At 46.6% G+C, this 16449-nt stretch overlaps 1 protein-coding gene across 2 annotated transcripts; it reads right to left on the bottom strand.

The window, feature by feature from the left end:
* Positions 1-673: 673 nt before the first annotated feature.
* Positions 674-15984, bottom strand: TICAM1 (TIR domain containing adaptor molecule 1). 2 transcript variants are annotated; one of them, XM_058163597.1, is made up of 2 exons: positions 15699-15984; positions 674-4092 (listed from the first exon to the last, which is right to left on the bottom strand). In XM_058163597.1, exon 2 carries the CDS (start codon positions 3938-3940, stop codon positions 1946-1948), a length of 1995 nt encoding a protein of 664 aa, XP_058019580.1. In that variant the 5' UTR covers positions 3941-4092; positions 15699-15984; the 3' UTR covers positions 674-1945. The 2 variants fall into 2 exon arrangements, with proteins under 2 accessions (XP_058019580.1, XP_058019581.1); XM_058163598.1 differs by lacking the exon at positions 15699-15984 and adding an exon at positions 13339-13440.
* Between the last annotated feature and the right edge of the window lie 465 nt (positions 15985-16449).

Raw genomic sequence — 16449 nt, 5'->3', positions numbered from 1 at the left:
AGGGAGGAATTGGGGCTGGGGAGTTTTAGCATTGCAATCTGCAGTTCCCGGCTTCTCCAGGGACAGTGGAAGTGAAAATAGAATGTTGACGTGGAAGTGAAAATAGAGAGAATGTTGACGTGCGCACACACCCATGTTCCTGACACACACACACACACACACACACCGTCCTCCCTCCCCCCACCTGCGCAACTTGATGTGTGGATTTCAATTTCAACTTTCATATTTCAACTTCAGGCTCTTATCTTACCGGTACGGTAGTATTTACCACTGGTAAAATATCCAAAGTTTTAGACAGGAATGTCCAACCTTGCAACTTTAAGACCAGTGGACTTCAACTCCCAGAATTCCTCAGCCAGCCAAGCTGGGGAATTCTGGGAGTTGAAGCCCACGTATCTTAGCTATCTTAATTGTTAGGATTCAGCATTGCCTGGAATTTTAAAAAGCTCTTGATTACTATGCCTTGTCTTAAGCCGTGGCTTAAACCTGGTTGTGTAGAGTTAAGCCACAATTCAGTTCAGACACACCAAGCCGTAAATAAGATCACAGTGACTCTTTGCCCCTTAAACCGAAATCAAACCAGGCTCCTTTGAATTTGCAACATGAGCCAAGTCGTTTTCAAAGGCCCACATGTATTGCGCAGATGTCATGCAGCCTAAAGCAATTGTACACATTATTATTATTATTATTTATTGGATTTCTAAACCGCCCTTCTGAAGGACTCAGGGCAGTGTACAGCCAGGATAAAACATAAACAATGTACAATTAAAAACTAAATTTAAGAAACTTATTATACAATTGGCCGACATGTTAAAATATTTAAAATCTAAAAACCCCAATTTAAAACAAATAAAATTTAAAATTTAAAATCTAGACAGTTTAAGAAAAAAAACTTAAACCAGCCCCGCGCGAATAAGCAAATGTGTTTTCAATTCGCGGCAGAAGGTCCGAAGGTCAGATATTTGGCGTAAACCAGGGGGAAGTTCGTTCCAGAGAGTAGGAGCCCCCACAGAGAAGGATCTTCCCCTGGGGGCCACCAGCCGACATTGCTTGGCGGACGGCACCCTGAGAAGACCCTCTCTGTGAGCGTACGGGTCGGTGGGAGGCATGAGGTAGCAGCAGGCGGTCCCGTAAGTACCCATCCCAGAATTGTCAGTCAAGTTAAATCAGGGTGTGATTTGAAAGAAATGGGTGCTCTCTTATCTCTGTCCTTTGAGATTCATCCCTTTTGAAGTCTTGGCTGGGTTTCAAAAAAGAGCAAAATGGCGCCCCTCTCCATCTTTTCTAAAGAGCACTGAAGGAACTCAAAACTCTCCCAAATTACAAAATTAAAAAATGGAGTCCTTGACATGGGACCACGACTGAGGTCAACATTTCCCTTGCTGAGCAAGACGGTTGTTAAGTGAGTTTTACCCCATTTTACGACCTTGCTTGCCACACTTGTTATGTGACTGCAGTTGTTAAGTTAGCAATGTGGTCGTTAAGTGAATCTGGTTTCCCCATTGGCTTTGCTTCTCGGAAGGTCGCAAAAGGGGATCACGTGGCCTTGGGACACCGCAACCGTCATGAATAGGAACCAGTGACCAAGTGTCCAAATTTTGATCACATGACCACAGCCATATTGCAACAGTCATAAGTGTGGAAAATGGTCGCTTTTCTTCCTGGTAACTGAACAGTCACTAAACGAATGGTTGTAAGTCAAGCACTACCTGTCACGCATTTTGTCCTTTAGGAGTCCTTGTTGGGGGATTGCAAAGAGGAGATGGTCACCCTTGAAGCTCGGGTGGACTTCAGGTCCTCCTGTGCTGCTCCTCCATTCAAGGTCCCAGTTCTCGTTGTCCCCTACATCTTCGCACAACGTCACACATCAAAGTAGCCCCTTCCCTCGACAAGATCATTGATGTTTCTGATTAGGAAATTTAAGTCATTTTTCTGCCGTCTCCTTTCATTCATCTCGTTTCCATTCTCTGGGATTGTCCTCCTTTTCCGCCGTCGGTGCCCTCTCAATGGTCTCATTGGCTGTGTCAACCGTTACGTTGCTTCTTTCCACCTGCATGCGGTTATAGTCGCCGATCTGAATCATCTGGGCATTCTGAATGATGAGTTGGGGGCCCAACATTACATTTGAAGAACCCACCGAGGACAGGAACGGGTGGGAGAAGGAAGCCTGCTCGAGCCCCAGTTTCACGAAGGATGTTGCAGGAGGAGGAAAGACTTGAGTGTCATCGCCTGCTTGGGCTTCCGTTCTTGACATGTCCACCACCGGTGGTCGAATTCGTGACTGAAGATTGAGGAGAGCGAAATGTTGCTGTAGCCTCAAGTTTTCTCGTTCTCGTTCTCTCTCCTCCTCCCTTTCCTGGATCTGTCTCATGAAGTCCCAGGTGGCTTTCATCTCCCGGATCACCTTTGGTGTGAAGGTCTTCTTCACCCTCTTCTCAAACACGGGAGAGTTTTCACGCAAGGGCACCAGCGAAGCGAGCAGGAGGGGCATTTCCCCGAAATTTTGTGAGTGTTCCTTGGGCACAAACGGAATCACCGAGTTCCTCTTGCAACAGCGGGTGAGGGAGTCCATCAAGGCCGTATCGCGTTGATAGTCACAAAGGCGTCCCGTGAAGTTCCTTGTCAGGAGTACGAGCGTGAAGGCCGAGTTGTCCAATGCATTTTGGAAACAGTTGAGTTGACCACACCCAGGGATGAGGAAATCTTCGCTGAAGGTGGCCCCGTTGGAGACACCCAAGGCCTCCAAGCGTTCCTTCACCCGGCAAGCCACTAGCTCGTCTTCTGCGGCGTGCAGGACCACGAAGGTGTAGAACTGCCTTTCATCATCTGGTGGGGCCATCGAAGAAGAAGGTTCTGAGCTACAAGAGGCAAGATCCGAAGTAGAAGAAGAAGAAGATAGCAGAGGTCCAATACTCGTGATTGGTGCTGGAGAAGAAGAAGAATGGGGTGGACCACCTTCTGCAGAAGATGCTGAACCCAGCTTCTGCGTAGATGGGGCCTGAAAGGTGCAAGTCAGATCTCCTGATGGTGCTGGTTTTCGGGTTGGCAGGCCCTGGGCAGATGCCATGGGGGAGAGTGTGATTTTGGAGTCAGGCGGTAAATAGGGACCTCTGGAATTTGGTAGAGATGGTTTTCTTGAATTGGTGGAGCAGCTGTTGACCAACGACATAGAGCTGATGTCTTCTCCTTGGCCGGTTGGTGGTAGAGACAAGGACCCTCCTGTGCTGGATGGGCTGTCAGAGGTTATTGAACTCTCGCTGATCTTAAGACTGCTGATGTAGGAGACGGGGCTACCTGTAGAACGTAAAGACTGAGGGTTATCAGGAGGAGAAGAGCCGCCGATTGACACAGGACTGCTTCTTCTGGCCGGAGTCAACTCCCATCTACCTGAGGCCAGAACTCCGAAATTATCCCTGGGCACCGTTGAGATGAACTGCAGTCCACACTTCTCCATAGCTTCATCCAAGAGACCTTTGAGTTGGGCTCCTCCTAGGTGGCTTGCTCGAAAGGCTCGGACAGCTTCTCTGTAGGCCTCGTCTCTGGCCAGGGGGTCGCAGAGCTTCTCGTCAACCAAGAGTGAGTAGATCTCTGCCACGGATTGGGCCACCTTGGCATGGTCCTTCTGGAGTTGCTCCAGGGTTGTCCTCTTTGTTCCATCCGTGCCCCAGAGGCTTTGGGAGAGATGGTGGGCTACCACGTCGTCCCTGAAGCTGTTGAGATGCACCCTGGCCTCACCGTCTCTGCCCAAGGACCACAGGATCATGACGTGCAGGAGATGGCAGCTTTTCCGGTCTTCGTGCGAGCAGCTCAGCTTGTGCCTGTATTGAATCAGTCTCTCTGCTGGGATCCCATTTAGGATCTGGAGGATCCCTTCAAAGCCTCGATCTGCCTGGGAAGTCCCTGCCATCCTGCGTGAAGCCGGGTCCAAATTGAAGGGCATGTTATGGGTGGCCCAGCGGAGGAAGGGCACAGCTCCCCGAACTTTTATCAAAGGTGGGACGCCAGGAAACCTAAATGTATGACGTCTTCTAGGGCAAATATTTGAAATGCTGCAGAATAAGCCGGCATCGTAAATTTGACCAAACTTGAAGGCTGGGGAGAAAAAAAAAGAAAGAAAAGAGAATGAAACTCTAGAACAATTTGGGAAGCCTGGATTAAAGGAATGAATGAATGAATGAATGAATGAATTTTTATTTATTTATTTATTTATCATATTTATATACCGCCCTATCTCCCTACGGACTCAGGGCGGTTTACAGGCAGTTAAAACACATATAAATACAGATTAAAACGACAATTAAAAAACTTATTCTAAAGCCCAAATCATTAAAACAGTATAAATAATAAAAAAACCCTTAAAACCAATTACTTTAAAAACCTAATCCAGTCCCGCGCAGATGAATAAGTATGTTTTAAGCTCGCGACGAAAGGTTCGGAGATCCGGAAGTTGACGTAGTCCTGGAGGAGTTCGTTCCAGAGGGTGGGAGCCCCACAGAAGGCCCTTCCCTGGGTGTCGCCAGACGGCACTGCCTAGCTGACGGCACCCTGAGGAGTCCCTCTCTGTGAGAGCGCACGGTCGGTGAGAGGTATTTGGTAGCAGTAGGCGGTCCCGTAAATAACCCGGCCCTATGCCATGGAGCGCTTTAAAGATTGTCACCAACACCTTGAAGCGCACCCGGAAGGCCACAGGTAGCCAGTGCAGTCTGCGCAGGAGAGGTGTCACACGGGAGCCACGAGGGGCTCCCTCTATCACCCGCGCAGCCGCATTCTGGACTAACTGAAGCCTCCGGATGCCCCTCAAGGGGAGCCCCATGTAGAGAGCATTGCAGTAATCCAGGCGAGACGTCACGAGGGCGTGAGTGACCGTGCATAAGGCATCCCGGTCTAGAAAGGGGCGCAACTGGCGCACCAGGCGAACCTGGTGGAAAGCTCTCCCGGAGACGGCCGTCAAATGGTCTTCAAAAGACAGCCGTTCATCCAGGAGAACGCCCAGATTGCGCACCCTCTCCATCGGGGCCAATGACTCGCCCCCAACAGTCAGCCGAGGACTCAGCTGACTGTACCGGGATGCCGGCATCCACAGCCACTCTGTCTTGGAAGGATTGAGCTTGAGCCTGTTTCTCCCCATCCAGACCCGTACGGCTTCCAAACACCGGGACAGCACTTTGATAGCTTCATTGGGGTGGCCCGGTGTGGAAAAGTACAGCTGGGTGTCATCAGCGTACAGCTGGTACCTCACACCGAAGCCACTGATGATCTCACCCAGCGGCTTCATGTAGATGTTGAACAGAAGGGGCGAGAGAATCGACCCCTGCGGCACCCCACAAGTGAGGCGCCTCGGGGCCGACCTCTGCCCCCCTGTCAACACCGTCTGCGACCGGTCGGAGAGATAGGAGGAGAACCACCGATAAACGGTGCCTCCCACTCCCAATCCTCTAACCGCGCAGCAGGATACCATGGTCGATGGTATCGAAAGCCGCTGAGAGGTCTAATAGGACCAGGACAGAGGAACAACCCCTATCCCTGGCCCTCCAGAGATCATCCACCAACGCGACCAAAGCCGTCTCCGTGCTGTAACCGGGCGGAAACCGGACTGGAGCAGGTCCAGATAGACAGTTTCATCCAGGTGCAGGGGAAACTGATATGCCACCATACTCTCTACAACCTTCGCGGCGGGTTGGAGACCGACGATAATTACCTAAAACAGCCGGGTCCAGGGAGGGCTTCTTGAGGAGGGGCCTCACCACCGCCTCTTTCAAGGCGGCCGGAAAGACTCCCTCCAACAAGGAGGCACTCGTAATCGCCTGGAGCCAGCCTCGTGTCACCTCCTGAGTGGCCAGCACCAACCAGGAGGGGCACGGGTCCAGTAAACACGTGGTGGCATTCAGCCTACCCAGCAACCTGTCCATGTCCTCGGGAGCCACAGGGTCAAACTCATCCCAAAAAATATCACCAAGACCACCCTCAGACGCCTCATCTGAATCGCCGCAATTTTGGTCTAAACCGTCTCGAAGCTGAACGATTTTATCGTATAGATAACCGTTAAACTCCTCAGCACGTCCCTGCAACGGGTCATCCCGCTCCCCCTGGTGAAGGAGGGAACGGGTCACCCGAAACAGGGCGGCTGGGCGGTTATCTGCCGACGCAATGAGGGAGGAGGCGTAGCAACGTCTCGCTTCCCTCAGTGCCACCAGGTAGGTCCTAGTATAGGACCTAACTAGTGTCCGATCAGCCTCTAAACGGCTAGACCTCCAGGAGCTCTCTAGGCGTCTTCGCCGGCGTTTCATCCCCCTCAGCTCCTCGGAGAACCAAGGAGCCGGTTGGGATCTGCGCCGGGTCAGAGGCCGCAGAGGCACGACACGGTCTAAAGCCCCAGCCGCAGCCCGTTGCCAGGCTGCGGCTAGTTCCTCTGCCGTGCCGTGAGCCAGACCCTCAGGAAGTGGCCCAAGCTCCGTCCGGAACCTCTCCGGGTCCATCAGGCGCCTGGGACGGAACCAACGTTGTGGTTCCGTCTCCCTGCGGTGGTGAGTGGCGGTCAGAAAGTCCAGGCGAAGGAGAGAGTGATCTGACCATGACAAAGGTTCTATGACTACATCTCTCAAATCCAGATCCTTCAACCACTGACCAGAGATAAAAATAAGGTCCAGAGTGCCACCCCCGATGTGAGTGGGGCCATCCACTACTTGAGTCAGGTCCAAGGCCGTCATGGAAGCCATGAACTCCCGAGCCACTGTCGATGACGCGGCAGATGGCAAGTTAAAGTCCCCCATGCCTAAAAGCCTGGGGGCCTCCACTGCCCCCCCGGCAAGCACCTCCAGGAGCTCAGGCAGGGCAGCTGTCACGCAGCAAGGAGCCAGGTACGTGATCAGCAAGCCCATCTGACACCTATGACCCCATCTCACAAAGAGGATTCACACCCAGCAATCTGAGGTACAGTGGTCTCCCTCGGCTCTAGACTCTCTTTAATAGCAACCGCAACCCCCACCCCTACCCTGGCCCTCGGCTGATGGAATGCACAGAAACCCGGTGGGCACATTTCGACCAGGGGCGCCCCTTCAGTGCCCAACCAGGTCTCCGTGCGCCTATAAGATCCATGGCGCCCCTGAATAAGATCATATATTAGGGGCCTTATTGGCCACGGACCGTGCGTTGCATAACATCAGGCGAAGGCCCAGGCTCTGAGGGTCTTGACCATCCGGGAACGGAAAAGTCAGAGGATCGGGCACGCGATCGCTTGCAAACATCGAACGCGTGACCCCTAGACGTCGATCCCCTTCCGCCATATCTGCCCCTCCACTTACCGTGCAAATGGAACCACCCTCACAAAAGGAACACTTTCCCCCATAACCTCCGAACCCACTAAATAATCGCCATGAGCCCGCAAGAGGACTGGTTTCCCTCCCGACGGGTTACCCCAACACCCGCCTAACCCTCCCACCCCTTAAAATGCCCTATCTAAAACCCCAAAGGCTCTTTCTCTTCGCATGCCACCTCTGTGGGTCCCAAGACCCGTCATTGAGGCCGGCCTTAGGTAAAGTAACAGGCCGTTCCACGAGGCGGGGCACCTCGCAGGCGCAAGAGTTCGGATCTAGAATAGCACATGCAATAAACAATAAAAGTCAGCAGAAAATAGATTGTCCCAGACTAACAGAGATGTTAACAGAGATGTTCTCATGAGGTAGCTCTCTAATTAGGATCCAGATATAAGATGACATAAGATGTAAAAATGGACAGTCAGCATCCATGGTACAAATGGGATATAAGATGTAACATATGGCATATAAGATGTAAAATATATTCTAACCATCAGACCCATGGTACGGTCCTGGTAAGTCCATACTCCAGAACCAATAGTCCAGGACTTAAATAGCATAATCTGTCCAGAAAAATATCCGGGTCCCAAAAAGAGGGGGGGAAGGGAAAGGCGCTCCATAGCTGTCATCCAAGTCGCCTTCCAAGTCCAACGCTGTCTCCAGATGGAACTCCCAGCAACTCCCAACAGCTCCCAGAACTCCAGTCCGACTCCAATATGGCCCAGCAACAGCTCCCAAAGAGATCACAAAATGCCCAGAGGATGTTATACGTCCCAAAGCCCCCACCAAACGGGGGAAGGGAGAGGGCGCGGCCGACATCGCCGCTATTAGGGAGCCAGACCAAACCAGGCCAAACAGGCAGCCGAAACGTCCTCCTCCTCCCCGATATCGAAGGGGGCGCCGTTGTCCTTGCGCCATTGTCCTTGCGATAGGAGAGATCTTATGGCAGGAAAGCCAGGCCCAGAATAGGCCAGACTGCCCTCCTTACCTCCGATATCGCCCCCTCCCTCCGATATCGAATGAATGAATGAATGAATGAATGAAAAATAAATAGATAAATAAATGCATATATACATACATACATAGGTACCTACATACCAACATAATAAATTCTGCTTCATTGGAGATATTTAAGTAAGGGGCAGATCTAATACAGGTAGTTCTCAACTTATAACAGTTCATTTAGTGACCGAAGCTACAACGGCACTGAAAAAAAGTGACTTAGGACCGTTTTTCACCCTTACGACCGTTGCAGCGTGATCCCCAAGGTCGCGTGATCAAAATTCAGACGCTTGGCCACTGGTTCATACTTACGACGGTTGCTGTGTCTCAAGGTCACGTGATCCCCTTGTGTGACCTTCTGACCAGCAAACCCAATGGGGAAGCCCGATTCACTTAACAACCAGGTTACTAACTTACCAGCTGCAATGATTCACTGAATAACTGTGGCGAGAAAGGTCGCAAAATGAGGCAAACCTCACTTGGAAACTGCCTCGCTTATCAACAGAAATGTTGGGCTCGGTTGTGGTCATAAATTGAAGAATCTCTGTACCTTGTTGGCTAATTGAGTTGAAGGCTGAACATCTTAACTTGGCCAAGGTTGGAAAACATTGGAAAATATGTGACAAATTCCTTGTGTGTCTCATCACACTTGGCCAGTAAAGAATTCTATTCTATTCTATTCTATTCTGTTCTGTTCTGTTCTGTTCTGTTCTGTTCTGTTCTGTTCTGTTCTGTTCTATTCTGTTCTGTAATTCTATTCTATTCTGCAATTCTTTTCTATTCTGCCAATCTATTGTATTCTGTAATTCTGTTCTATTCTATTCTGTAATTCTGTTCTATTCTATTCTGTAATTCTATTCTATTCTGTAATTCTGTTCTATTCTGTAATTCTATTCTATTCTGTAATTCTGTTCTATTCTGTAATTCTGTTCTATTCTATTCTGTAATTCTATTCTATTCTGCAATTCTATTCTATTCTGCAATTCTATTCTATTCTATTCTGTAATTTTATTCTATTCTGTAATTCTGTTCTAGTCTATTCTGTAATTCTATTCTATTCTATTCTGTAATTCTATTCTGTTCTGTAATTTTATTCTATTCTGTAATTCTGTTCTAGTCTATTCTGTAATTCTATTCTATTCTATTCTGTAATTCTGTTCTATTCCTGTAATTCTGTTCTATTCTATTCTGTAATTCTATTCTATTCTGTAATTTTATTCTATTCTGTAATTCTGTTCTATTCTGCAATTCTATTCTATTCTATTCTGTAATTCTATTCTGTAATTCTGTTCTATTCTATTCTGTAATTCTGTTCTATTCTGTAATTCTGTTCTATTCTATTCTGTAATTCTATTCCATTCCATGCCATTCCCTATTCTCTATTCTCTTCCTGTTCCCCTCCCTTCCATATTCTATTCCCGTGATGGCGAACTTATGGCACGTGTGCCAGAGGTGGCCTGCAATGCCCTCTCTGATGCCACGTGAGCCGTTGCCCCGGTTCAGCTCCATTGCGCATGTCCGTGTGCCTTCCACCAGCCAGCCGGTCTTTGGGTCTGTGCTGCACATGCGCAGGGGCGTGGGGTGCGTGCAGGGGGCCTGTGCATGCATCTGCAGGGGGAGAAGGGCGCATACAGGGGAGGTGAGCATGAGCATGGGCTAGGGTCCAAACACGGGGGCCACAAATATGTTGCATTTTGGAGGTTCAGGCGCGTATGTATGCATTCGTGTGTACGAGTGCTTTGGGCCTTAGGTCCGGCAAAAGTTAGCCATCACTGTTCTATTCCATATTCCATTCTCCTGTCTTTCTATCCCATCCCATCATCCTATCCTATCCTATTCTGACATGACATGATTTATATTATAGCATATTATGGGTCCTGGCATAAAACGCCCAATAAAATGGTTTCACTTAACGACCTGCCATGTTCACTGAACAACCGCTGCATTTGCGTAAATTGTGTGGAGTCACATGGAAATCTGCATAATGAAAGCAACGACTTGCAACCCTAATGGAACGAGCTTCCCCCAGGGCTGCGCCAACTTCCCGACCTCCGAACCTTCCGCCGCGAGCTTAAGACACATCCATTTATTTGCGCAGGGCTAGCCTAGGGTTTTTAGTTTTAAATTTAGTTTTAATGGGGTTTTATACTATTTTAGTGATATTTTAATTTCGGCCTAATTAATAAGTTTTTTAATTGTTGTTTTTATTTGTATTGTTCTTATGTTTTTATTTGGCTGTACACTGTCCTGAGTCCTTCGGGAGATAGGGCGGTATAAAAATTCAAATAAATAAATAAATAAATAAATAAATAATGCCAGGCTCCGTTTGAGTTCTATGTCAAGGACTCCTTCTATGTTACCCACCATCAGAAGCAACTGATTTAAAGATAAATCAGTTAAATGTTGGAAATGTCACCAGTTACCAGGATCTTATTATCATATGTGGTGGACATGCCCGGGAGTCAAAAACTATTGGGAGAAAATAAAAGGTTGGTTGGAAGAAATGACCCAACAACATATTGATTTAAAACCGGAGTTGCTTTTATTGGGGATCCTACCAGAGAAAATTAGTAAAGAAAATCTTTATTTGATTATACGTGTAATTAACAGCAGCAAGAATTGCTTTTGCGCAAAATTGGAAAGCAGAGGAAATACCCCTGGAAGGAGAGATTTTAGATTGTGCAGAAATGAACAGATTACACTTTGATGATTAAAGAAAGAGAGGATTCGGAATATTTTAAGAGATGGGATAAATTTTACCATTGGCTAGAAGAAAGGTACAGATAAGCAATGGATAATTACGTAAGAAAATGATAATAATGTATTGGTGGAAAAAATGGTAATAGTTTAAATTGAAGTGAAGAAAGAAGAAACAATAAAAAGATGGAGCCAAGAAGAAAACATCGAGGCATCACATGGAAGGAATTACTGATGTTTTGAATGTATTTTTGTCTGTAAAATAAAAAACTTTTTTAAAAAAAGCACCTGATCTGGACCATAATCAATCCCCAATCGGGGGGTGGGGGGAGAGATTCAAACATGGCAGCAAAACTAGCAACTTCATGAATCTCCCATCCTTTCCTAGCCAGCTAACCTGGCACCACTAATGCCGGAAGAAAATTCTTCAGACACGCCGAGGCAAGATGACACAACTAACCTAAGTTGTCTCATCTTGCCTCGGCGTGTATTAAGAATTTTCTTTTCATTGCTGAGCTTGAAAATTCCCAACCTGGTTTGTCTTGTTTTTAAGGGTTCTGGAAAGAACAGAAGACATCGATACGCCAGGAGGTTCTCTAGGTTTTTGGGTGCGGCCCTCAACCACCTCCTAAGAGTTGTAACCGACTCATAAATCGCCCTGCACCGGAAGAGGAAAATTACTAAGTGCATAGCTGGATAGAAAATGTAGATGCCAGCCTGTTGAACTCAGGTGGTTTTCTTGGATGGTAGTATAGAGAACGTAGCATTTCCTGGTGGTCTCCTATCCCCACATTACAGGCAGTCTTCTACTTACAATCATAGCTGAATCCAAAATTTCCCTCGCAAAGCGAGACAGTGAATAAGTGAGTTTTGACCCGTTTTACAGCCTCGAGGGTCCTTTCAGCTGACAGAAACACACAAATGACTTAAACGCTGATTTCAAATTGTAAACACACACAGACAAAACACACAAAGCTCAATCGATACAGTAGAAATGTAATTATAACCCCATTCAAAGGAAGAGTCCCAAATCTTTTTCTAGAGTCTCAACATCTTTTTTACATTGTGGCGACCAAAACTGAATGCAGTATTCCAAGTGTGGCCTTACCAAGGCATTATAAAGTGGTATTAACACTTCACGTGATCTTGATTCTGTCCCTCTGTTAATGCAGCCCAGAACTGTGTTGGCTTTTTTGGCAGCTGCTACACACTGCTGCACACTTACAACAGACCTCCCAAGGGTTACTTACAGTAGTGGCCAAAATTGTGGAAACCTTTTGGGAAAAAGTGTATTTTTGAAGTTTGATAGCTAATAACACCACTTTTTTTTTTTTTTTTGAATTTCAAGTTAATCCTATTCCACTGCTGGAATGGCCTGGGAATAGCCCACACGTTCTTAACCCAATTGAAAATCTGTGGAGCCGACTAAAGAAACTGGTTAGCCAGAAGCGACCCAGCAGTAAAACCCAGTTAATAGAAGCCATCATTCAGTCTTGGTTTCACATGATAACAGCTGCAGAACTGAAAGACTTGCTTCACTCCATGGGAAGATGTTGTAAGGCCGTCATTCATGCTAAAAGTTACCCAACGAAGTATTAACTGACGTGATAATTTTTGTATATCTCACTTTTTTCTATGGTGATAAATTTTTGTCTGTCTCATTTTTTTCTACGTGATTCACTTTTCTTCTTTGTACTGTAAATGCTATTCTAATAGCAATTCCTTCATAAAAGTTATTGCATTGCATTCTTGATTAAATGATCTTTCCATTGAGATGTAATTTTATGGTACTACTCCAAAAAAAGTGGCGTTGTTAGCTAGTTTTAGAAAATACACTTTTCCCAAAAGGTTTCCACAATTTTGGCCACTACTGTACAATCCAGATTCAAAGTTGTGACAGCCCTCCCCTTGCACACACACACAATTGTATTTTGGGCGATCAGCAACCTGCCTGCATTTATGGCCCCCTTTGTGGCATCCCAAGTTCATGCGATCGCAATTTACATGTTTATTTAATGTTTTGTATGCTCTGGTTAGTAATCTAGTTTTTTTTGGAAAAGAAGCTACGCAAAATTAGGTTTACAACTTGCAAAGCCCATTGCAACTACATAGCAAAAAAGGCTCTAAGAGTTGTAAACCTAATTTTGCGTAGCTTCTTTTCCAAAAACACTACACTACTAACCATACAAAACATTTGAAAGACCCCTTCTTGAATACAGCTCACCTGTCTGGAACCCATACCACATCTCTGACATTAATACAATTGAACGAGTCCAGAAATATTTTACAAGAAGAGTTCTCCGCTCCTCTATAAACAACAAAATACCTTATACCACCAGACTTGAAATCCTGGGATTAGAAAATTTAGAACTCCACCAACTCCGACATGACCTGTGTTTAACACACAAAATAATCTATTGCAATGTCCTTCCTGTTAAAGACTACTTCAGCTTCAATCGCAATAACACAAGAGCAAACAATAGATTCAAACTTAATGTTAACCGCTTCAATCTTGATTGCAGAAAATATGACTTTTGTAACAGAGTTGTCAACGCTTGGAACACACTGCCTGCCTCTGTGGTCTCTTCTCAAACTCCCAAAAGTTTTAACCAAAAACTTTCTACTATTGACCTCACCCCATTCCTAAGAGGACTATAAGGGGCGTGCATAAGTGCACAAAAGTGCCTACTGTTCCTGTCCTATTGTTTTTCTTTCATTATATATGCTTGTATATAATGTTGTGACAAAAATAAATAAATAAAAAACATACTTTGTGAACACCAGCATTTCATTGTGACTTCTTGACAAAAAAAACCAAAACAAACACCCATTGCAAACAATGGCTTCACTTAACAACCGCAGCATAGGCTTTACAGCCGTCCTGTTCACTTAATAAGTTGTAAAATTGGGCTCGGTCATAGGGTGAGCGAACCGGTAGCAAAGATAAATGAAACCCATCCCTGATTTATACCCTCTGTTGGGCATTGAATTTGAGCTTGTATTCTGATTGGTTGTCAGACTCCCATGGGGCCATGCAGGGGTAACTTTGTAGGTTGTCTTTTGAGTCCCAAGCTTGGTTGAATCTGGCTGGGTGATGCAATCTCCCCAGCGGCCACGTGGTGAGTTCTGTTGCTAGATGGGTAGAGAGCTAATCCTACCAATGTTGGATCTTGAATGAGGGCATTTGCTTATGAATAGACCCAGCTATCTCTTTATCTCTTAAGTGCTGACATCTGCTATTGAGAGTGGGGGGGGGGCTATTAAGAGTGAGTCTGCTTCCTGCCTAAAAAACATGTTTCTCCGTTTCTCATCCGTGGAAATATAATATTCTGTCTTTTTAATATTTCCTAGAACAGTGATGGCTAACCGTTTTGCCATTGCGTGCCGGGAGGTGGGGGGGGGGGCGAGGGGGTCGCATGCATGCGTGCCCACACCCATAATTCTATGCACCCCGTGCATGCGCACACAACCCCCCACACACACACTCCCTGCCCCGCTCCTGGCATGCAACGGTTCGGTAGGCCTATTTTTCTCTCTCACCTGGCTCCAGAGCCTCTCTATGAGTCTGGGGAGGGGGAAAACGTCTAGGAAGCCTCCTAGGGGAGACAGCAAAAAAAATCACTTCCTGTCCAACCGGAAGTTGACAAACGGGCCCGTTTCTGACCTCCGGAGGGCTTCTGGTGGGGTGGGGGGTGGGGAAAGCCGTTTTTGAAATGGAAAATATTTCAATTTTCTAAGAGAGGGGTGGGTGCTAACTTCCTACATTACGGTTTTCTTTTTTCTTTTCCTGTTCGATATTGTAAGCTAATAAATAAAAACGAGAATGAATTAAAGCCGAGAGCCAATTTGGTGCAGGGGTAGAAACGGGAAGGCTACGAGTTCTAAGCACAAAGCCGGCTGGCTGATCTCGAGCCGGTCGCCTTATCCCAGCCCTAAAGAAGGAAGCAATAGCTTGAGGATATATAGAGGTAGCCCTTGACTTACAACAGTTCATTTAGTGACGACGGCACTGAAAAAAGTCCATTTTTCACACTTAACGACCATGGCAGTTTCCCCGTGGTCACGTGATTTACCTTCAGGTGCTTGACGATGGCTTCACATTTATGACGGTCGCCGTATCCAGGGATCACGCGATCCCCCTTAGGCGACCTCCTAACCATGGGGAAGCCAGATTCACTCAACAACCGCGCGGCTACTTTAACGACTGCCGCAATTCCCTTATCGGCTGGGCGAAGCAAAGTCGTACCCTGGGGCAAAAAAAAAAAAAAACCGCGCTGAGCCAATGACTCGCTTAGTGACATCGATTTGGGGCTCCGTCCATTGCGGTCGTAAGTCGAGGACTTACCATTTCTTACCAAAAATCCCCAAGAAATAAGCTAAAAGGGTTTGTCCAGGCAGCCTGCAGGACTGGATTGCAGAAAAAAATAAAATAAAGCTATTTACTCCCATTGGCAGCTCAGGAAAGGGCCTGCCAACCATGAAACCCTGACACCCCCCACCCCCCAAAAAAGGGACTTCCAGCCCCCTTTAAAAAAAAAATTTCCCCTTCAGTTGGAAAAAACTTGGGATAAAAACTTCCTTCTTCCCTTGCAGCCCCCTGGGTGGGAAATCTGCTGCCCCCACCCCAGCTGATTTTGCAAAGAGGGTGGAGGGTCTCAGGTGAGGGGCTTCCCCCGGAAGACTCACCTGGGGCGGCGGCCTCCCTGCCGGGGCTGAGCTGGGTCTGGTGAGCAGGAGGCGGAAATTTTATCAGCCCCAAAGCTCTGCGTTCCTCCTCATTTCTCTCTTCTTCCTGCCAGCTGGGTGGCAAAAAAACAGTCAGCCCGAAAAAGGAAGTGAAGTCTTGCACAGAACAAGGGCTGGAGGTTTCTTTCGATTTCCTTGAACTGCTTAGGAAGTGAATGCTTCATACACACACAAACACACACAAACACACTCTTGGGCAAATAGTAGAAACTCTCTTACACACACAAACAGACCCTTTGGGCAAATGATAGAAACTCTCTCTCTTTCTCTTTCTCTTTCTCTCTCTCTCTCTCTCTCTCACACACACACATCCTTTGGGCAAATAATAGAAAAAAACACACACACATACCACATAAATTTTCGCCGTGAGCTGAAAACGCACCTATTTATTCAAGCAGGACTGGCTTAAAAGTTTTATTAAATTTTAATTGGGGTTATTTATATTTTAAGGTTTGTTAATTGTTTTAAATTTTCGGCCACCCTATAATATGTCTTGTTTTAATTTTGTTTTTAACGTGTATTTTGTGTATTTTAAATGGCTGTACACCGCCCTGAGTCCTTCGGGAGAAGGGCGGTATAAAAATCGAATAAAATAAATAAATTAATTAATAAATACACCTCTCTGGAGAAATAATAGAAAGACACACACACATGCACAAACACACACTTTATAAAGTATTATATAAGTATA

This window comes from Ahaetulla prasina, chromosome 1, assembly GCF_028640845.1.
Source record: "Ahaetulla prasina isolate Xishuangbanna chromosome 1, ASM2864084v1, whole genome shotgun sequence".
Lineage (NCBI taxonomy): Eukaryota > Metazoa > Chordata > Lepidosauria > Squamata > Colubridae > Ahaetulla > Ahaetulla prasina.
This window is presented reverse-complemented; position numbering and strand designations above follow the sequence as displayed.